Source organism: Dermacentor andersoni, chromosome 11, assembly GCF_023375885.2.
Source record: "Dermacentor andersoni chromosome 11, qqDerAnde1_hic_scaffold, whole genome shotgun sequence".
NCBI lineage: Eukaryota > Metazoa > Arthropoda > Arachnida > Ixodida > Ixodidae > Dermacentor > Dermacentor andersoni.
Window position 1 is genome coordinate 77,460,248 of NC_092824.1, and position 22,930 is coordinate 77,483,177.

Consider the following 22,930-nt stretch of genomic DNA (forward strand, 5'->3'; position numbering starts at 1 on the left):
ACACCAAAAGCAAGTTCTGTGTCCGCGTCGTACTTCTGTCTCTCGTCCCTTATCGTGCGCTAAAAACGTAAGAGTTATGGAATACCAACATGCCCAAACTTACGCTTTTTGAAGTTATTTAATTACTTGACATTCAATGTTTTGTATCACGGTACTAAGCAGGCAAGAGCACTAGCTAAAACCTATGTTTTGCCGCCGTTGTTGCTCTGAGGGTGCAATGATGGGTGTTGAAACCGAAACCGATGGAGGCGTAGGACCGTAGGACAACTGGGACTACTTGGCGTTGTGATACACGTATGCAGAAGCACCACAGGAAGCACCTCCAGGCAGGTGCAGGTGCGTTGTAGTAGTTGTAGAAGTTTGTATAGGTGTTCTGTGGTTGTAGCTTTTCATAAGCTACTCTGCAGATCCTACGAGTCTGGTAGCTACTACAAGGTTTTCATTGCTTTTCCATGCTTACTGCGCTTTCCGGTTATTCATTGCTACGGAGCGTTCTCTTAAGCGGAGGGCTAGTGTGTGCAGTTTTCCATCCCTTCTAAAAAGTTCTTAATATGATAATGGCCGAGCTTGGCAAATTACGATTTCGCTAGCGGGCTCGTGTCCGACCGACCGCGGGGTAGGCGCGCGTTATAACAGTACAGCACACGGTTGGGACCACGATCGAGCCGTGCAACATGCGCAACAAGTGCGAGACGCTGCTCGTTCGGCACTTGCCGACCTCGATGAGCGAAGCAGAAAAGATCGACCTGCTCAAGCACTTCGGCGCTGACAGCGTGCGATGCATGCGATCGACGGGCAAGCTGAAGAACTCCGCGTTCGCGACGTTCCCGACGCAGGACGCCGCCGACTGCGCTCTCGATCGTTTGCACCAGGCCGTGCTCATGGGCAGCCGTCTGGTCGTCGAATACGCGCTCGGCAAGCAGGTAGACCGCTATTTCCCGAGTAAGAGCGAGCAGTTCTCGGAGTCTGCGAGCGCAGCAGAAATCGCCGACAAGCAGGCGGCTGCGACGTCGTCGAAGGATGAGTACAAGTCCAAAATGGAGGCGTTCGCGATCAAGCTGCACGCGATGTCCGCGGACCTGGGGCTCGACTACGTTCTCAACCCGATGCTGACTTACGCCTACCCTCCTGCGTCTCCTGCGATCGTGGCGAACATAGCTGCCATGCTGCTCTCAGTGCCCAAGTTCTACACTCAGGTTCTGCATTTGATGAACAAGATGAACCTCCCGGCCCCGTTCGGACCTCCGATGCCGCAGCCGCCCATGATGCAACAATCTCTCCCCGTCAACCCCGGTCTCGCCACGAGCGAAACCCAACCCACGGCTTCCGCTGCGGCTGCCGAAGCGTCGGGCGGTGACCACGAGTCGAGCTTGGAGGAGTCTGAGATGGAGAGTGACGAAGACGACGCCTTTCAGAGAGCCCAGCTGCAGCAGTCCGTGATACCAAAGAAGCGCAAAGCCAAGACCCAGCTGAAGAGGCCCAAACTCCAAAAGCTTCTACCGCCTCAGCCGGTTCAGGAGCATGGGCCCAAGGCGTCGGATGTGTTCGAGCCACTCGTCGAAGACAGGGGAGTGCCGAAAGCTATAGCCATCAACATCCGACATGAAATCGACGGCGAAGCACAAGTGAAGCAAACGACAGCACCAGAGGTTGTGGAGGGAGGCGGCTTTGGCATTCTGCCTGCCTTGCCCAAGCCAGTGGAAACCAGTGAGACGAATGCCAGTGATGACAACTATGACTGGAGCGGAACGCAGTTCCTGCGGAGGGAGGAGATCAGGTCGGGGCGTATCTCCAGCGACGAGATGAGCAGAGCGTCCGTGTTCAAGAACTATGAGCCAGGAGATGTGGCCTCCAGGCTCTACATAAAGAATGTGGCCAAGGCTGCGACTGTTGAGGACTTGTTTCGCATCTATGGAGGCTACATCGATGCCAGCTCTGAGGAACAGTGTAATGCTTTTGACATAAGGCTCATGAAAGAGGGCCGCATGAAAGGGCAAGCGTTTTTAACACTTGCCAGTGAAACTCAGGCAGACAGAGCTCGAAGGGACACCAATGGTTATCTTCTGAAAGGGAAGCCGCTTGTTGTGCAGTTTGCAAGGTCAGCAAAAGCCAAGAAGCCGCCCACGGACTGACAATGCTTGCCTTAATGTGTTACTTTATTGAAGTTGTTCATGTGGGCACCTGTAAATAAGCATAAGCAATGCGGTAATGTATAAAGCTGAAAGTATAAAAGTTGTGCTACGCACAAGTTTTATACTTTCTTAATGTGAATAATACTTCATGTCTGATCTGCATGTAAGCAAAGTGCACCAGTAATACTTCATCAAGGTGTATCCACCTCTCTTTGTGAAATACAACTATTCTTGTATATAAAATTGCTGTATGATGCAGCTGTTGATGATGATGCAGCCGCTACAATTTGAGAAACGGGCACACACATGAATGGATCAGGCCAAAAAAAAAATATGAAAAAGAAAGATTTAGGGATTTCAGTTCTCCACGTAGTGCTTTTCACACTGTCACCTCTGCTGAACTTGAAGTTTACGTCTCGTGCTGCTATTTCCATTAGTTGATTCTGCTACAACTGTGTGCTGTCTGTGCCCAGGCTTACATATACATGGGTTTAATTTTGTTGGGCTACAACTGCAGAAGCAGACTCTTCTGTCTTAAGCCTCTTTAGCAAAGTTATATTGCTGTTAACAAGTAGCGTGGTGGTGGGTACCAGTGCAAGATCAAGATTCGTAAATCTCTGAAGATTGGTATTTTTCGACAGCTAAGATGATTCAGAATATGAAAAGACATTGAAAAACTGAAATATGAAAAACTGGAGTTGCAGTCTTCACCAGCTGAACGGAGCTCTAAAATGTCAGCAGGCACTGCTAGTTCTCTCTGAACTTTGTCTTTGGTAAGCATCTATATTGCAGCTGGTAGTTGTTCAACTGGAAGTGCACAGGAAGGAGAGTTATTTTGCCTAACTATGCCTAATGCAATACAGTGCATTCAGTTACTCAACTAGTATTTCTTTCCCTTTTAAGGTAATAGCTAGAGCGGAGAAAAGTTCCTATGGGACGCACAGTTAGTTTAGCCGTCTGTTGACATCTGAATGGCAACCAGCAAAGGGGTCTGAATAATGGAAGTAATGTACAAGAATGGAAGAGATGGGAGATGATACTGGGTGTCCGAAAAGTAACTGTCTAATGAGAATATAAACATAAAAATATGATGATGATTGGGAATGGAATTGCAGTTTCACATGTGATTTGATAGTGCAAGACCTTGTTCGTTTGATAACAAATGTGGGGTGCACTCAAAGGATGGGCGAACGAGAACAATCCTCGCACGCTGCAGGTGGCTATTACTTAGCATGCTGTACAGACAACTTCAACACCCTTCCACCAAGTGCTTAACAATATGCAGTGTTGTATGAACACAAATCTTCAAGCCGGTTGCAGCCATTTTCAGCATCTTCTGTACTGATCACTGCCACAAATAGAGATTTGAAATTTTCAGATTTTTCAAGCTTCTTGAACACCGTCCGAAAAAGGCTATTGACAAATATGGTTGTCTATGTTCACCTTAATGTCGTATATATTGCGATGTTTGTGGTACGGCCCTACATGTGGTCGTGACCATCGCTGTTTGCAGAGTAGCCTCGAGAGTTTTGAAAGTTGCCTCGTTGCCTCCTGGCACCTGCGCGTGCATGCGAGGGGACGATGGATGGATGGATGCTATGAGCGTCTCCTTTGGAAAGGGGTGGTGGGTTGCACCACCAAGCTCTTATTATATTGCCTAATGACCTACCTATGTTAAAGAAGAAAAAAAAAACATGGCCAATGATGATGAATGATTGATGAATTCTGGCTAATCCTTTTGTAACGGGCGGGTTGCTTTAAAGCACCCTAGCCGAAGAAAATATGTACCTGTCAAAGAGAAAAGGGGGGGAAGTGAAAGAAGAAAGAGAGAAAGCAAAAAAGAGAGGGGGTAGAGAGCGCCGACCCCAGCTCTTTTGTACACGCAGCCCGGCCAGGTGCACAGACATTTACATTGAGACACTGGATTTCAACTGTTTCTCTAAGAGTTAGTCACTTTGTGCGGTTTCCAAATCATACGTCACCACTGCGCCAGTATGTGCTTCGTTACATGCACTGTGTTGGACACCACCACACCCCATTCCCACACTCCATTCTCGCTCCCAAATCTCAGTGCTAGCAGAAGTGTGGTGCCCTCTATGTGTCGTGGGCACAAACCGGTAGACCAGGTGTTCCAGGTTTTCCTCCTCCAGGCCACATGTCCAACAAATGGTGTCAATGGACAGGTCGAAGTGGTGCTGGTACACAAGCGCGCACAGTGCCCCTGCTCATGCCTCAAAGAGGAGCACAATGTCACTGCTGTTATCGTACAACTCCATTTTAATGTTGGTTTTGTGAGTGCTGTACGTCCGCGAGGTAGATTTCACCACCATTGCGTTCCGCCACCTTGTCTCCTTTTCAAACACCTGTGTACACTTTACAGCCGCTGTCCACTTGGATTCCCGGTCCTCACTTACTGGTTTCACAAGAAATCCATATTTGCGGCGTAGAAATTGAACCTGCTTGCATCACTGGGTTTATTGGCCTGTTATGCAGGTGTATCTAAACACACACCCGGGCCATCACGTGTTGGCCATGAGGTGCGGACGTCCTTCGTAGGTGAGCTTGCTCATTGCTTCACATGCCTTGTACTAGGACCGACCAACCCATGTCACCCTGACTGGCCTCTAATGCAACGTGCCCTTGACGGCCAAGGGCCAGACGGCCCACCTCTCGCTGCCCTCATCCCAACCACTCCCTGGTTCTTGCTGTGAGGCAGACAGCTGAATTTGCAAAAGTCGGGCCGGGGACATGCACAGTTTTCCACTTGTCTCGGACAATCAGGAAGTGGTTACACCCCCACAGGCTTTTTCAACGTAGAACCTTTGCTGTCTTTGTGATGTTTTACGTAGGTTCTCCTTGTAAGTTGCCAGAAGGTCACTTACTGTGCTGAACACCACACCGAGATACCGGTATTCCGTGGCCCACTGTGTTCAGCTCCAGGCAGGTATATGTTGGCATTGAGCTGTGGGCCTGATAGCACCAACACGGCAGCTTCTCTGGCATTAAAGTTAAGGTCGAGGTGATGTAGGTAGGTCGCAGAGAGCTGTTGAAGGTCATTTGGGCTCTCTCCTAGGAGGACTATGTCGTCAGTGTAAAGTAAACCGGGCAGCTTCGAAGTCTCGGGGGTTCTGTGCTTGAACGGAAAGTCACCTCCAGCTGCTGAAAGTGCTTGCTGCAGTCTGGAAACGTACAACGTATATAGCAACGGTGACATTGGACAGCCTGCATCACGACCACTGGTTGGGACTGCAAAGCGTGCAATGACCGTGTTGTTTTTGTACAGGCGGCTTAACAGACCAATTCATACTTCAGGCATGTGGATGTGTGCCATCCGGTGGAGTTGGTGATCATGGAGGACACTCTCGTATGCCTTTGATACGTCCAGAAAGCACCCATAGAGGCTTCTCGACTCCTTGCGGGTTACTGCCACTGTTTGAGTCGGCACAAAAATATTGTCCTCTAGGCGCCTGCCAGCTTGAAACCCATTTTGTAGTTCTGTGAGCATGTTGTTCTCTGCCCATGCACTCATCCACGTCTTGAGGATTTGTGAAATGATACGGTATAGGATGCTTGGCCCCGTGATCAGCAGCACGCCATCTCCCGGCAGCTCCCGCACGCAACGTTCATTCTGTACTGTAAATGAAAAAAAAAAAAAAAAAAAAACGGAAAGGTGCAGCCTGCCGCATGCATCAAAAACTGTTCTCTGGGATCGGCATTGACGGCATAGAAAATGCGTGACGAACGCACTTCGAACGCCGTCGCCCGTGAAAACCGACGCGTCCAGTTCTCGAGAGCTAACGCCGTTCGGCCCAGCCAAGCGGCCGAGAATGCAACTACGGCTGTCAAGTTTGCTCCCACAGCAGCCTGCCTGACACAACAGGCCACAAAAGTTTGCACCACATGGTCCTTCCTCCATGCTGCACAACGACCTACTGGCATAGAGTTTCATACAACAATTATTGTATGAAACTCTGCTGTTTGCACCCACTCTCTTTCAATCGTTGGCCGTTGATGTTGCTTTTATAACCTGTTCGTCTGCTACTTTACGGTTGATCGGTGCGGCATTGTAATTAGTATGGCGGTTGTTGTGTAGTGACGAATTGCTTGCACAGTTGAAGATTTTTGCGAATGTAGTGACAGTGATGTCGCAAATTAAGGCTTTGATCAGTCACTTGACTCCACAAGTTGACTGCCCGAACCTGAACAATGCCGGTGTGTGTAGTCCGCTGCTCTCTAACATAACGTTAAATAGCCATTCCTATTGCCTTTTTCACGCAGTAGCAAACCGCACAGAATTTGTACACTAAATCTCATTGTTTATAAAGTTCGTAAAGTTCACAACAGTTTCATTGTGTACATTGTAAAGTTCGCTTTTGCGCTCTTTAGAAACTGGAACAACGAAGCGATTACTCATTTTATCTCTTAAAAGTCCGTGAATGTGTCGCAAGTTCAAAAAGAGAATTACGCATATAGCTTTACTGCGTACGTATCGTTCGCACCACCGTTATGCTGCTGCCGTAATGCTCCCACAGAAACATCTTTGATGTTATTTACTAGGTACATCGCCGTAAGGCGCGAGGAAGCTATGACCGCCACGACTGACTTAGCACGAGCGCCGCAGCTGCGAGACAGTCTGTCTGACACAGCCGTCACCAAATGGGGTGTCAGTGCTTACTGCTTCACCTATTTTTAGAGGGTAAACAAACTCGACCCCACTCCGCAATGCTGGCATGGCTAGGGACAAACGTTTACAACACGCGCAAAGAAGCCTCCGAATTTTCTCTCTCGCGCACCCTCTTACTCGTGCCACTCGTGCCTGCGCACAAACGGCTGGCGATCCCTCAAATGAACGTCTCGTCTCGGCCAATGGCTTGACGAGAGACCGCGAGTCCTGCCTCCGGGATCGCAACAGACGCCGCTTAAATCACGGAAGCAAAGAAACGTGATTTAAGGTTGGAGCAGCCGACCCTGCTGGAGAGGAGAAAAGAGGAGAGGGGCCGGAACTAAAACCCCTTAAGCTTCGTAAAGTAGCGCCACGCTTTGAAGAATGCCGCCTCCTCCTCGCGTGCTCTGGCCGAGGCCGACGCCGCTATTGGCCTAATAGCATCACGTGGGCCCTCGCGCTGTGTTTCAGCGCCATTTTTGCTCGAGAAGAGCCTACGGAGTGGCGAGGAGCGCATGTTGGCGCCGTTCACTCCGTGGCGCCGTTGCTACGCTCGAGCAGTGTAGGCGGCGCCACGGTCGAGGAGGGAGCGTGAAAAAGAGGAGAAACCACTGCACCATTGCTCGCCCAATGCCTCCTTCACTAGATGCCTGCCGTGTTGTTGGATAAACTCGGGTCCTCGAGTTTGTGCCCTCTCTCTTTTCTCGTCTCCGCGAAAAGGCAATGAGCGCCTTTCATGGCGAACGCCTGCAACTTAGATCACTTGCTACCGCCTCTGAGATTACCATGGCATCTGTTACAGTCTCGGAGGCCCGCTAAAACGCCGGTAGTTGAAAACGTAGAGTTAGTCATAGAGTTTCCCACAATAATTACGAGTTAGTATAGTAACTCTATGATTAAAAACGCAACGAGCGCCGCCTCACGGAATTTATACTGAATTTAGGGAACTGCTGTTACAATAGGAAAGCGAGCAACGCGGCGGGCATATTAGTGTAGTATTTTCTAGGCACTATAATATTCATAGAGTTTCTTACAATAATTGTTGTATGAAACTCTATGATAATATTGGCTCGCCATCGCAGCAGCTTCTGGCTTCTTTTATTGCCAACTGCGGTCAATCCAATCCGCTCACAGTTCTTGCGTTGTTTCGCGCGTCTATCGGCCGAAGGTGCGTGTTGGTGTTGCAGTTCCGTACGTGCGACCAGATCAACTGCGTGAGCTTTGAGATTCCAACATGACCTGGCAGAGGGTACAAAAAGGAGCTTCTCTCCTTCCAGCGCAACCTTAACGCCCGTTCTACCGCTGTCGGACGTCTTAACCACGGTAGTTCATCACCACGTCTGCGGCTATTGCATGCCGGCGTGCTTTCGAAGTACTTTCGGCAGGTGAGCGATCGCGCCGCTACAGCGAAGAAAAAAACGATTAACCATGGGCAAGTGCTGCATCCCGGGCTGTCGCAACTCGCGCGAGCGTATACCGGGCCTCACGTTTCACCAAATTCCGTCGAATGAACCGTGGCGTACAATGTGGATGGAAGTACTCACCGAGAACGGTGTCAAGGCGTTCACCGAATGGACTCTCGTTTGCGGCGAGCATTTCACGCACGAAGACTACAAGATGACAGCGCGCAAGAACTTCCTGCTGCCCTCGGCCGTGCCGTCCGTGTTCACGATCAGGCCTTGCAGGAACGCGCCGAAGAAACGGGGTCGCAAGCCCAAGGCTTTGCTGCTGCACCAGCAGCAGCAGCAGTTCGCGACTCGACCGGGTGCACCGCAAAGAGTGACAGTTCTGCGATCTGTAGTCGCCGAGGACGCCGATGCTGCGGATGACGACGAAGACTACGACCCGAGGAGCGGCGGTAGCGGTGGCGTGCGCCGCACGGGCCGTCCGCGCAAACAGAAGGTGTTTACGGACATGGTGGTCTACATGCCCAAAACGGCGTCCGACCCGCCACAGGCCGAAAACGACGAGGAAGACGCCGGCGGTGATATGCAGACGATCACACTGACGTTTCCGCGCGAAGGCGAAGATGGAGACGGTGCTTCGGAGGAGTACGGCGCGACGTCGTCTGCTGCGAAGTCGTCGGATGTCGTGCATCTCGAAGAGTTCTCGCAGCCTGCTGCCGCGGCGTCGGACGAGGCGGTGCAGCTTAGTGAGAGCGGCGACAAGCAGCCGCCAAAGAACCTGAACGTCATCGTCTTCACCAATCAACGGCGCCCGGCGTCGACTTCCGCTAGGACTCGAGCCGACGACCTCGGCACTGGAAGCGCGGAGGTCAACGAATCCTCGTCGAATTACCCGGGCCGGCCCAAGCGACGCTGCTGCCAGATACAGACACAGCGGCTGCTGTTTTACAAGAGCGTAATCACGAAGCTCAGGAAACGTGTCCTGGCCCTCGAGGACAGTTTGGCCGAGAAGGAAAAGGAACTGGCAGCTATTGCAGCTCAAAAAGACCTTGAAATGGTGTAGTATATAGTGACCAATTTTAAGAATGAAAAGGCAATGACAACATGGCCGTCATCATCGATACTGTGCACGTTATTTTTGGTTTTCCAAGTGTGGCTCTTGAATAAGGGAATGCCACTTTATGCATAGGATGGCCTGTTTAATGTTCAAAATAAAAAGTATAAGTATTTGCACAGAAATTGAGCTTTTGCTACTTCAAGGTACCTGAAGGTTTTTTTTATTAGCTCGGAAACTCGCTCCTTTAAAGGCTTCTTGCAACACAAAACATTCTGCCGATTTTCTGGACTGTTCCAGATCTACCATGCAAGCATGTTTACTGCAACACTGCCATGCTGTTTTGGGCCTCGAATGACCTGTAGCACTTCTGTTTTTCAGTGAAGCACAGCTAGAAATTATAAACGACATGCAAGTGAACTTGCACACATTGTCAACAAGCGATGCTATGAAGATGGCTGTCATCCCCGTTGGTCACCTACATGTCAAACCCCGTGTGGGTGATCACTGAGCGACGTTGCCCTGGTGTTGCTGCTATGAGGACAGCAAATACGCAATGAAACTGCCATGAGGCAGGCTGTAATGAAGTTAATTTGTTTTGCTGCACAGCGCAGCATAAGGTATTTCTAAAACCTTTTAAGTAGTTGTATTTTTATTCTTGCAAGTATAAAAATTTGGTCGTTTGCTTGTTTCGCAAGACAACGGGTAGGTTCACTGTTGTACATCGTATTGTGGCTTCGCAGTATCGGCTAGTCGCTCATAGCACTTCCGGGCGTGGAGAATGGCGATCTGTTCGCGCGACGGCCCGTTTCGCCACTTAAAGGCCATTGCTTGTTGCAGTCTCTCACACTATCGTCCTCATGAGGTTCGAGTTTAATGCAGTAATGCCACACTGGAGTGTTTGACTTCAGTTAGCCTTCCACAAATGGCACGGTTGCATTTGATATAGATGAGAGAGAGAGCACACTTCAGTAATAGACATACCATTCAGACCCAAATGCATGTATATATGAAATGGGGCAGTTACACGTAAGAAGTTTTGTATGTAGGCTCCCCGATATGAAACTGCTAGCAACACTGCCCAGTGTGAATTTGAAACCAACCTGGTAGTCTCTGTGCAGCAGATGACTAAGTTCAGTCTGTAAAGAATCTGTCGATTGACAGCTGGCTGGCTAGCTTACTGGTAGGCTTTATTCCAAAACAGCACCTGTACTGCGAAAAAGGGTTTAATTCTGACCACTGGGTGTTGCTTAATGTGTCCCTAAATCAAAAGAACAGCCCTTGCACTTTGCCTACATCTGAATTGTTGGTGTGGGTTGTACTGCGAACAGCCGATTGTATTCGTTTATGCATTTGTTCATGCCTTGGTTAAAACACAGCAGAATGCTACAAATATATACAACCCGGGATGTCCAACCCAGAATCTGCAAAGATTGCATACCTTCAATGTTCACACTGTGCTGCGCATACTTTCTGCAGAATGCGTGTATTCAAAAAGTCAATTTCCAAAAGAATTGAAAACAATTGAGATATAAAAATGACTAACTCGGTAACAGCCATCTTGCAGAGGGTTCACTAAGTGGCAGGTGTATTCTTCAAGTACCACCAGCGTTCTCTGTCTTCCAGAAGCACCAGGCGATTCTGGAGATCAGGTGGCAGCTCATAATTGCTGTTTGCAGTGACTGGCTTAGGTTAGGTTTGGAGTGTTGTCGTTGCAGTGCCATTTCCATCCCAACACAGGAAAATATTTTTAAGCATCCTTTAGAGCTGTCAAAGGCGTGGCCTGCTTTGCCACATGCAAATTTCAAGACACGTTCCAGCAGTTTGGCAATGAACACTCAACAAAGCCAGCTTTTACTTAGTGAAATCAAATTTTTTTTATTTCGTACCTTACACTTGGGTAGACAACTATGTACAAAAGAAAAAAGGAGAACTGGAACGAATCGCACGCCTGGCGGCGACTAATCTGAGAACAGAAATGACCAGTACACTCAATGCTATGTATACAGATGTGAAAAGGAAAGAAGGAAAAGGAAACAAATATGCACAACAGACCGTACACAGACACAACTCGGCAACAACAGCTGCTGCATTCATATGTATATGTATATATCACAAAGCACTAGAATCCGAGACTGACCGAAACGAAATGGGAGGACAAATACAAGATCAGAAGGCAGCACGGCGCTTTGGACAGGAACTTCCGTGTGGCCGAGTAACAAACTCGTAGGAGGGAAAAAACTAAAAACACCGCAGCGGGAGATGGGAAATGTACACAATGTTTTTAGCCAACCGAGTGGCGTGTTAGGAAAGCAAAAGCGTGGTGCCACAAGTCACACGTTTTGAGTCACGCGTGCATTTATTATAAATAACGATAATCATAATCGTAAGTCAACAATCCTCTGTTAAGAGGGGAGGGTGGGGCTAGGAATAGGAGGGGTCTAGAAAAATTATAGTAACATGCGAGGTGCGATTTCGACAACAGGTGCCATGCTGGAAAGCTTGCCACTGTGACGGCAAAGGAAGGGCCGTTCTCGGCCAATTGTTTCAGCGTGTAAAAATGATGCGATCAACATTATTGGGAGATAAGCTCCCAAAATGCAAGTAAAGAAAATGAAGAGGAAGCAAGCATACATAATTAGCTTTCTTATTCCTGGTCTGAAAAAAAAAAAAAATGAAGCTTACAAGGTTTCATGAAAATTGCTGTCGACAAGAGTGAACATTGTGAATCGTCCGGCTCGATGATAGTAAAGGGTATGAAATTAGCCACTCGCAAATGACACCTTGGTTCAAGCAAGCTCAAGCGCCAGCTCGTTTCTATACACTGAAGTCGATGAAGAAAGCTTGCTTCGATGGTTAGGGTAATCGGTTGCTTGTCTTGGGTAAAGCATAAGGGATGGCGAACAAGTGGGTTTATGTACATTCTTTCGACCACTCGTAACCCCTCGTGGGGCAGAAATTTAAGATGAACAAAAATGCCGCATTAGCAGTTTCAGGCAGCTGACCCACAAACGCAACACATTTCAATGAAATCCCTACACTACTCGAGGTCAGTGGCATTCGTCACACATTTGATGATGAACATGTCAGAAGCCGTCAACACCGATTGCATGTGAGCAACAAGCATTGCTAAAAGAATGGAAGTTCTGCCGCCTCAGACTTCGCAAAGTCAACAAGCAGGAACCTCAAAAGCCACGGCCAATAACTTACTTCGTAAGCGGCGGCAGCCCAATGTGGACTCTCAAAACACTCGCATTACACATGGACAAGGAACATCCAAAAAGCCACACCATGTGCAACCAGCAAAGAAATGACACAGAGTTGACATTCTAGAGTTGTTTTACAAGACACGTAGCCAATACCCCAACGCCTACGAAAAATCTACGAAGCATGGGGCTTTAGAAACAAAAAAATGCATTTGCTGGAACATACCTGCAAGGTGCACTAAAGGAACACCGTGTGAGATTTTTCTTTTAATGCATGGCCAGTGTAAATTGCTGCCACGAAATAAACTGAACACACTTTCAGTGTGGACACTGCTCAGTAAAAATATCTTAGTTGCAAAAAAATCATAACAAGCACTGCCTATGCATGTGAACACCGGTATATAATAATGGAACTATCAATAAGTTAAATCGTCACATTTTTTTTCTACATTTACACTGAAACAGATTCCAAAAATCTCTGGATGCTAATGTACAAAGGGGACTAAAAAAAATGTCCACAAACACTCCAAGCCATATGAGAACCACTTGGATATGCTTCGCCGTGTGGTAGTCCAGCAGTGACTGCAACCAGTCTTATGCTATAATTTATTTTTCCTGCTACCTACCTGTCAGTCGCACTGGCTGTGAAAATATGCTTTATTAAAAGCTTGTTCGATTCGTTGCCTTCATGCCAGACCACAAATATAAGCACCAGGGAGATTCCGTGACATCATCTGCTGACATCATGCCCCAAGCTCGCATCCTACTCATGAAACAAATGGATTTCTTTTCTCTCGGTGCAATAGATGCTGCAATGAAATAAATAACCCCTTCAACTCAAAAATAAGAGAAACAGAAGAAAAAGACTGCCTAAAGGCTCACAAACGCAGCCTACCAAACTCGCTTTCCCCCACCCAGAACCACGATGCAAGAAGATCGATGGTAACTGAAAATAAATAACAGCCGCTCGCTCGTTCGATTCACACAATCGACCGATCGCTCACGTGTGAATGGATGCCAAATGCTTGGTCAGTCCTGAAACGGACGTGGTTCCGTTTTGCTTTGAAAAAAATTTTTTTTTCTTTGACTTGGGTCTCCCTGGCCACACTTGTGATGCACAGTAACTCACAATGTACAATGCCTCACGAGATAGGAGATGCGCTCGCGCGAACACACAAGCAGCAGGGCCATGGCCCACCCACGGCAGAAGGGCCAGTGTACAGGGAAAGACACCAAAATGATTCCCGGTTTAGCTCTGGCGAACAGGAAACAGCAATCTCGCACTGCCATCGCAGGCTTTCTCCCCCCCCCCCCCGCCTCATTCCTCCCCGCACATTCAACGTTCACCATGCTTATCGCCCCCAAGACAACCACAGTTGCAAGCCCCCCCCTTTCACACTTTCTGGCATCATCTGCCACGTGGCCACTGCAACTGGTCAGTCGTCTGCAGGATGCCAACAGGTCGTCTGCTGCCGAGCTGGCAACCCGACACATCAGGTTCCCGCACATACAACCGTCCATTGCAGGAACAAGCTGTTGCTTGCTCCCAGGATGATTGGTCGTCTGCTACAGTAACCAAGGACCACCGCCTGCTTGTACAAATGACCATCTGTCACAAGACGCGAAGCATCGTTTGTTGCCTAGTTGCAGAGGTAGCCTCCGTCTCCTGCAAGCTTCATGCCTCTTGAAAGATAGGTCAGCCATCCAATGCAGGTTGCCATCCAAATGCTGGTCTGTACATTGCGTAACTCGATGACATTTGGTAGCACTTGTGGCAAATTGTGTGGAGGTGGTGACCGGTGTCCAACCAGTCATGCCCTATTCAGTCTACATCACTGTACCCTCCTGCAGAAGCCGCAGATGGCAACAGACGGTCCAGACCAAGTTTGCTGCGCAGCAGACGACACCAAAGCACTTGGCAGAAGCCGGAGTCCTGCTCTCTCTCTCTCTCTCTCTCTCTCTCTCTCTCCACCGTTGCTGCCCATGGCCACACCTCGGGGGCACTGTCTCAAAAAGCTCGGATGCCAATGAGGCCGTCCTTTCTGGCACACATGCACACCACTTGTGGCCGCCGAAGAAAACCAAAGTCTCTCTAATTGCAAAATAATGTCCTGGCCACATGAGCGTAGCCTTTACACTTCTAGCAGATAGGCCACTATACAAATTCATTGGTGCCCGGTGATGTCAAAGGTTCCATGCTCTGCGGGAGAAAAAAAAAAGGAAGAAAGAAATGAAATTAGGCATTAGCAAGGTTGGGAATGACTGAAGTCATCTTGTGTCGCTCTTTGGAGCAGATTCAGACTTTGGAGAAGTCTGTAGCCAACACATCTTATTAAAACAGTCTGGAGCATGCAAATTTTAATTTAGAGCATTATAATAATTAAGTTCTCATAAAGCCTTGCATTATGCAATCTTTAAATAAGTGTCGAATAAGTGTTTTTTGTACTATTTGTGTATTAAGTGCTCATGAAGTGACAAGAGGTGTTCAACAGAAGTTGTGAAGAAGCTAGGCTCAGTGAACACCACAGTGGTTTCTGCAATGACATATCTAGGGTAATGTGACGGCACCAACTAGCTCAAGCAAAGATTCTGCACGTGACTGACTTTACTTTGCCACAGCCTAAACTCACTAGAAGCACCTAGACATATGGAGTTCATATTCGGCGATTGGGCGCAAGCCCCCTCAATAAGCTAAAGGGAGCAACATTTCTCCTACCTTGGTCTCCCCTTTTTCGAAGCCCTTCGCCACTCACTCTCTCAGTTTGCACTTTTCGATTAGGGTAATAGCTCTGCACGACAACGCAATTGACGCGATATTGGGATTAGCTATCACTGCAATCGCCGCAATTGTGGGGCTACAAACCACAACCACAATCAAGAGTAACTGTCATGGTGCAGGCACAAGTAGGGGGGGGGGGGGGGTGCACATTAGCATAAACTGAAATGCGAACAGGCAATAACTGATCAGAATTCCTCTTCTACATAATTACACACAAGTGCAACAAGCAATCCCTCTGTAGACTATTTCTAAGCATGGAGTAGTCCCAGGTGTATGTTTTAGAGTCTGAATTAAGGCACTTTTTACAAACGCAGATGAACCTTACAACGAAATGCATTGGAGTAGTTTCAGAATTGTTAGCGTTTCAATTTATGCCAATGTAGTACATCTAAGACACGATGACACATGAACATTGCGACTCACCGGGGGGTAAGCCCTGGCCGGTTGGTACTGGTTCTTTTCTAAGCTAAACTGGTCTTCTGTTGTCTTCCTGTACACTGGGTTGTCGAAGTTCATGCTCGTGATGTTCCTCCTCAGGTACTGTCGGTACACAAGGTATGCCACCTGCGCGACGGAAAGGGAACCCAGAAAAGTGAGCAACAAGATTGCAACAAACTCTGCTCCCGTGGAGCAATTGAGAGCGCTGGACTTGAAACATTTAATATTAGAGAAGTGCTTCGCAAAACGCGAGTCGTGAAAACCCCCTGTCGGACACGCCCTGGGAGTTCACAACAGCCTGAAGTATTTAATTTGGAAATTTGGCAAGCCATTGTGGAAGTAGTGTTCAAGAGTTGGCAGAACACCACAACGAAACAGAGAGGCTAGGGAAACTAGACAAATAAGAAAGCTAAGTGCCGACTCTCAAATAAAACTTACTAATTCAAACGAGTATAGGTCGACACGTAGAACTGAAACCTAATCGCTGCATGAAGAAATTGAAACAAGACAACAAACAAACCTAGAAAATCAAGCGTTTTTAAGAGAGACTCATTTGGTGACAACACAAGGGAAGAATGAGTTCCACACTCCTTTGCAGACAGACTCGTTCCCAGTGTTGGTGTGCGTCAGCAGACTCACCAGGGTGATGATGACAGCCAGGCTCCCAAGAACGCCCATGACGATGCCAGCAATGTGTCCCGAGCCCAGCTGAGAAAATAGGTTCCGGTGATCCAGCGATGGCGCCGCAGGCCCAGCGGCATCGCTGCCACCGACGTGGCTAGCGTTGTAAGCCACGCTCTCGTCCGTGACAGCCGGCACCGTCGGGGCCTTAACTCCAGTGGCAGGTGGTAACGTTTGGGCCGCTGCATCAGTGAGACGGAAGATGTGAAAGAATGTCAGACACGCCGATACAGATGGGAAAGTGCTCATTCAGTAGCAATGCACAACCCTCTGGAGACATCCCACTGGGTTACAGTATTGGCACTTGCGGGGCATTAAACAGGCTTTTTCTTTTTTAACATACACTAGCAGTGAATTGTCTTTCATCTACGCTTCTGTAGCATATCAACTGTACAGGTGTGAGAACTGTTAACACCAGTAAGCAATGTTAGCATCGTTGAGCACTTAGTACCGTTTTTCTCTATCCGCTGTCAGCGTGTTTTATTCAAGAGAAAGCACCAACCGCTGGCAAGCAGTTAATTTCAGGAAACAGATACAAACTTCAGCGCTGATCATATTGACGTGCTTACATGCTGTTAATGACAGTTCTGAATCATCCACATAAGCATGGTATTAGCAGGAACCCAGCACAACGGTTGTCCGCAAAAGGAAAGCAGTAGAGGAGAAAGTTTGGAAAAGGGGACAAGCATTACTTCATTATCTGTGCAAGCTCATCGGAACACAACCTTCCATTTATAATTGCCGATTGCGTACCCTACGACTTGAGAGATGCTTCAACTACGTGAAATTCCCGGCAGCTCACGCCACCAACAAGAAGCTGACAGTACCTTCACGCATAGAGCTTGTGCAGGCGATCAGCAAAACTGGCACACACTGATGTGTGAGCCGATTAATCAAGACTGGGCAGCTAAGCTACTCGAGGCCCCTCAATATTATTATCCAGGTTTTCAGGCTTTCTGCAAGTAGCCCATAACATCTTGCCAAAAACTATTTCAAGCACATATTCATAAGGGAAATGGTATACCTTCTTGAAGACATTGCTAAACCACATTTCCCCGATATGCTAAACAGCTGAAAGGTCCTTATTTGATCTATAGATTTAGTGCAGTTCTGTTCCTTCTGCCAACACAAGCACATTTCCGGGGTTTAATAACGTGTTGACTGCACCTCAAAGGAGAATTTATTGTATCACAGTTTCATGGCAGCTTGCTGCTCCTTTGCATCACTAGGCTAATAACCTGACCAACCTAACCTGGCCTAAATTAAACTGATAAACTAACCTGAATTGGGCTGCTGCTAACATGAGCTGAACCAGGCCGCTAACATAACCTACCCTGAATGGTAATCGCACATGCTTGTAGCACTATTGTAAAAGGTACTGGTTGTTCCAGCGCTTGTGTCATCTCTTCTATTGCTGTCTGCGTCCATTCGTTCAGCTGCTGCATCATGAACGTAATTGAACTCGCTTAGTTTTCTATTCTTGTTAGCCTAACCTTACGCACAGTGCTAACCTGACTTGACCAAAGCGTTATGCATGCACCATAACATGCCTTGCAGCACCGAGAGAGCTCCCACCTGTGTCGGCAGAAGCATTGCAGAGAAGGCTGGACCCAGAGGAAGGCAGAGAGGATGATGAGGAAGAAGGTGCAAGAGCGGAAGAGGAGGAGTTTGGAGAAGGCGATGCAGTGACCGCCTGCATGGTCACATTGACCGCGTCGCTGCTCGAGACTGTTTCATTCGAGAGGACGCAGCCCTTCGGTACTTCTTCCGCACTCGCTTTGACAGAGAAAGCAAGGGTATAGAGGAGAGCATGGAAGCAATTGGGTGCCGAAAGGGTGTAAAAAGGGTGTCAGAAGAGCGAACCAAGCCAATACAAAGCAGCATTAAGAGGTAAAAAGACAAATGAAAGAGACAAAACAGTAGATGTAAGAAAAAAAAAGCAGTTTTTTTAAAGGAGGCAGCAACGGTTATGAAATAAAGCGAAAGGAAAACAGTAGGTGCAAAGGGACACCGAAAAATGCATCAAAGCAAATGGCCATCAAAAGGGTGTCAGAGGATGCCAAAAGGGAGTAAACTCAGCACATATGGACAAGTGTCAAGAAGTAGGCCAAATGAAGTGACAAAATAATGGACATTTTGTGTGTGTGTGTGTGTGTGCATGCATGTTTTTAAGGAAGGCAGGAGGGTTTGAAAGGATTCAGCAGCAAGGATTATAGCCGAAGGCAGAAGGAAAACAGAGGGTAGGTTGCAAAGGAAGTTGGTGGCATCGTAATACAAAATGCAAAAACAGGTAGGGTTAAGGAGAAAGCAAGGAAGAGTAGGTGTGAGAGAGAAAAAAAGCGAGTTATCAGTAACAGTAATTAAGTTTACAACAGCACAGCTTGTTGATGCACCAACACAAAAATGCTAGAAAGGTCACGAGCACACATAAAGCAAGTTTAGAAAGCAATAGTTTAGAAAAAACTCTCGCGTATGATTCAAAAGGGGGGCAATGACTAAATCCACTTAGCAGATCGACTTTGTGCCTTAAGTGACCCAGGACAATGTTTCTCTTCTATTTTCCCTTTGCAGTGAGTAGTATTATGCATTAAATAATGATAATTATAGCAAAATTATTACAACAACTTTGCAAGAAAGCATTAGATGGGCTCATTGCAGTGTAAAAGCTCATTAAAATGCTCACTTAAACATATGAATGGCTAAAAATATAACAAAGAATGCTTTTCTTTCTTTCCCCAACACAAACTGCTCCTACCTTTCTAATGTGGTGTTAAACAGAACAGGGAAAGAAAAATATGAAACTCCGCACTTCACATAGCAAGACAAGAAAAAATGTTTTCGTTGAGATTAGATTACGATTATATTCCCTTAATCCTTTATAAGGCGACTACAACAAAGTTACACATTTCTGCTTGGAGTATTCCATGCTTACTTGTGCGCTTTCTCTAGCTTTACTGTTGATATGTGTTTCGGAAGACTGTGCAACAGCTAGTTCAAGAATTGCTGTGCCACTGTTCAGTGTAGCATTTTCGTAGACTGGAGCACTGACAGGCTGCAGCAGAGAGTCTAACCCTTGTGGGCAAGAGGGCACTTAAAAAAAAAAGAAAGATTCCTTGAAAGTGAGAACTCACCCATAATCCTGCAGTTGCGCCCATCTTCCTGGAGTTCCATGCCATTGGGGCAGGCACACGTGTAGTGTGCCGAGTGGATGCTCAGGATTGGTGCCGGAAGGCAGAGGTGGGAGCACACGTCGCTGGCCTGCTCACAGTGGTTCACGCCTGCCGATCGAAACAGACAAGTCCACAGCGCCCAAATCAGTAAATGTTCGTAAACGTCTGTGCTACTTACAGCATCTACAGCCGCCAGTATTGCTTAATTAACCTCTATTGCCTTGCAGCTGGTTCGTAATTGCTTCACAAGCCTTAGCATGACACAGTGATAGTTGAGTGCCGTACTGCTTGCCTTTTTATGCAGACAAAGCCTGAGGTTTCTCCTGTGGCTACATAGCAAATTTCGAATGGTATGGGTGCAGAACGCATCAGAACTTTCTGTCCATATTCTACTGTTCCAGAGCAATAAGATCAAAGTATAGCTGCCAGTCTGCACTATGCCCTGGGAGTTAATTGAAGTAAAACCGCTCATGCATTTTCAGCATTTTCGCTTGCTTCCTTGCTTTCCTTGACGAGTGCATGCCTGGAGACAACACTGCGGTAGAACTTGCACGCACACACACAATTGCAGCTTCTGGAGAATAATAATCACCTAGGGGTTGCTTGTAGCTGTGATAGACGTGGACATCCATGGGCGAGAAGACGCCATTGGCAATGTGAGTAAGGTTCTGGCCGTTGAACTTGTTCACCTTGTTGATCACCTCGGACTCCCAGTCAGTCCAGTACAGCCAGTCCTGAGAAATAGCACGCGTATAAAAAAAAAAAAAAAAAAGAGAGAGAGAGAGAGAGAGAGAGACGTGTGAGAGTATTTTTTTGAAGTTTATGTTTTCGATGTACTTTTTCTGCATGCACACAAAGTCTGAAAAGTTGAAAATAATGCTAAGCTTTGGAAGTAGTCAACCAATACATGTCTGCTTCAATTCTAAACCCTTTGCAGAGAACAATAGTTTTTGTGACAGGCTTGTTTTAACACAGATTCATGGCCTGTAGGCAACTTTACATTGCACTGATTTGCATTTCCCTGCCAATTTAAATCAGATGTCTGAAATACAAAATGGTTCAAGGACATTACCTGTCAGAAATATCGCGCAACATATGACTCGCAACAAGGTCCTGTCTTCATCGTCGTCTATTCCCGAGTACACTGTTTAGCTGGTTTTTTTTCACCTTCAATGAGTATGACTCATACCTTGCAAAATTAAAATTCGATATTTCTAGTCTAATATCATTGTCACTGGCCCATTTTAATTCAAGTGCAGGGTAAAGCCCTGTCCTCGTAATTTATAATTGCACCTGTCCATCCATCATGTGTCTTCAAATGTCCTAATTTCAACATCCCATTTATTTCTCTGCTACCCTTAACATTTTCCTTCCACTGACAATTGTTCCCTTATTCTTATGAACCACCTATTGAGCGTTCTATGCCCATCATAGTCTATTGTTGTATGTACAATGTACCCGTTACCTATACAGCAAGGCTCACCTCAAAAACGTCAATGGAGAATGGATGCTTTACAAGCAGAGGTGAAGAGAGGACAACTCGGCGGTGGCTGCCATCGTAGTCGGCGCTGCTGATCAGGTGTAGCTTGGCATCAACCCAGAACAGCCGCTTTGTCACAAAGTCTGGTTGTAACGAGTGGGACAAAAGCAAACAAGCGTTAGACAACAGCAAGGAAAAGCAGCATGCAACTCGTGAACAACCACACACTGGGTATCTGCAGATTAAGAACCAACTACAATAGCGCTATCACTGAAATATATAATTTCTAAAGGCAAGACTATGTACCTACTCTAAGAAGTGCAACTCTCTCAATGAACATAAATGACCAGCAAGCCACCGCACCACCAAAAAGTATTTGCGAAAGTTTCAGGATATCAAATTTACCAGCAAGACCATTCCTTAAAGGACACTAAAGGCAAATCCTAAGTCGACGTGGACTATTTAAATACCATTCCACAAACCTCGCAACGTTTGTTTCGTGCCAAAAAAAGACAGTTTACGAGAAAATTGCATCTGAAGGGTCTGAATATCTTTTTCGAAATTCAAACTCCCCGCCACTCAACCGGGGGAGTGGCGACGTTGCATACGCCATCGCCACCCTTTGTTACTGCCGGTCAGTAAATCAGCGCATGACGAACAGCAGTACTGAGCCAAGACATAGCGGTAGATTCGCCACTGCAGCTGCTTTTTGGTCAAGTGGCATAGACCGTTCGGGCATCCCGCGACATCATGTGGAAGTTGGATTCTCTGCCAGTTGTTTGTGCGAGTTTCGTGAGCCAGCAAAACCAGCGCAGCACTACGTGATAACGAAACTACTGAAGCACGAAAGCGTGGGCGGTTCGGAGTCGAGCGAAAATAAACCTTTCAGCCGCCCGTGTCGTTGTCAAGGGTGATTTCAATTAGTTCTTTTTTCTAAAAATGAAATAGAACTGAGCAAGTAGTATTTTATTTCGTCTTATAATACAACCCGAGGAGATTCTTTGCCACGAGCGTGGTTGAGTACTAGTGAGAGAATTTAACTGAGGAGTGCTTTTGTCATCGGGCAAGCAGTTGAATGTCCCGGGGCAGTCTCTGATCATGTCTTGCATTTACCGCAACTTCTCGATTATTAAGGCTCTGTTCGCAATAATTTAGAGATTCTATAGCACTAATCAATCACTTTAGCTTGACTTACTATTTGCCTTTAGTGTTCCTTTAATGGACCTATGCTACAGACCCTTATTAGTCATAGGAAAGCACTCAGCAATATATAAAAGCTCAGGAAAACTGGAGCGCCGCGACGATGAAACACACACACAGAAAGAGGACACCTATAGTGCCCTAGTTTAGTGTTTTGTCGTCCCAGCACTCTAGTTTCTCAATAATGAAAAACTAGCCAGCCAAACTATCTGTCCTATTTAAAGGCACTGAATTTATCATCAACCAACTAACAGATTAGAAGAACTGTCCAAATAGCACAAAATGTCAGCCTTCACCTCATTTCTTTAAGCTCGTATTGCGAATCTCCCGCACAAAAGCAAGCACCCATTTCATTTTCATAGCACACGTGGTGCAAGCTCATTTGCGAAGCTCTGTGGTATGCACTCTTTGGCACACAAAGACAATGACGAGGCTGATTAAGTGTGGCTGATCAATCCCCAAATCTTATCAACCTCAACAGTTTTCACGACTGTATTAATCTAGGCACATTCAGGAGTGCCAGCAAAGAAAGCGAAAAGCTTACCAATGGTAAGTCCATTGGGCCAGAGGATGTCTGTAGTGACAATGGCAGATCGGTGCGAGCCATCCATGCCAGCTCGCTCTATCTTTGGCTGCTTGCCCCAGTCGGTCCAGAACATCCAGCTGTTGGCAGAACAGGTTTTTAAATAATGACAAAAGGTTGCAAGAATTTATTTGCAAG

General features: G+C 47.0%; 3 protein-coding genes across 3 annotated transcripts in view; 2 read left to right on the forward strand and 1 right to left on the reverse strand.

The window, feature by feature from the left end:
• Positions 1-169: 169 nt before the first annotated feature.
• Positions 170-3,509, forward strand: LOC126517364 (RNA-binding region-containing protein 3-like). The gene has a single exon (XM_050167071.3). It carries the CDS (start codon positions 675-677, stop codon positions 2,130-2,132), a length of 1,458 nt encoding a protein of 485 aa, XP_050023028.2. The 5' UTR covers positions 170-674; the 3' UTR covers positions 2,133-3,509.
• A 4,404-nt stretch (positions 3,510-7,913) lies between these two features.
• Positions 7,914-9,440, forward strand: LOC126517369 (uncharacterized). The gene has a single exon (XM_050167082.3). The coding sequence runs from the start codon at positions 8,224-8,226 to the stop codon at positions 9,262-9,264; it is 1,041 nt and encodes a 346-aa protein (XP_050023039.2). The 5' UTR covers positions 7,914-8,223; the 3' UTR covers positions 9,265-9,440.
• Positions 9,441-11,107: 1,667 nt separating this feature from the next.
• LOC126517360 (low-density lipoprotein receptor-like) overlaps positions 11,108-22,930 on the reverse strand; it is a 55,042-nt gene continuing 43,219 nt past the window's right edge. The window contains exons 9-16 of the mRNA XM_050167065.3: positions 22,754-22,872; positions 21,013-21,152; positions 20,122-20,263; positions 19,491-19,637; positions 17,935-18,135; positions 16,318-16,541; positions 15,664-15,804; positions 11,108-14,661 (exon numbers count right to left, since the gene is read on the reverse strand). Of these exons, the coding sequence (XP_050023022.2) occupies positions 14,617-14,661; positions 15,664-15,804; positions 16,318-16,541; positions 17,935-18,135; positions 19,491-19,637; positions 20,122-20,263; positions 21,013-21,152; positions 22,754-22,872 (1,159 nt within the window). The 3' untranslated portion in view covers positions 11,108-14,616. The remainder of the gene's footprint in view (positions 14,662-15,663; positions 15,805-16,317; positions 16,542-17,934; positions 18,136-19,490; positions 19,638-20,121; positions 20,264-21,012; positions 21,153-22,753; positions 22,873-22,930) is intronic.

Coding starts and splice junctions, on each gene's coding strand:
- LOC126517364 (XM_050167071.3), top strand. CDS start 675: ATGCGCAACAAGTGCGAGACGCTGCTCGTTCGGCACTTGCCGACCTCG.
- LOC126517369 (XM_050167082.3), top strand. CDS start 8,224: ATGGGCAAGTGCTGCATCCCGGGCTGTCGCAACTCGCGCGAGCGTATA.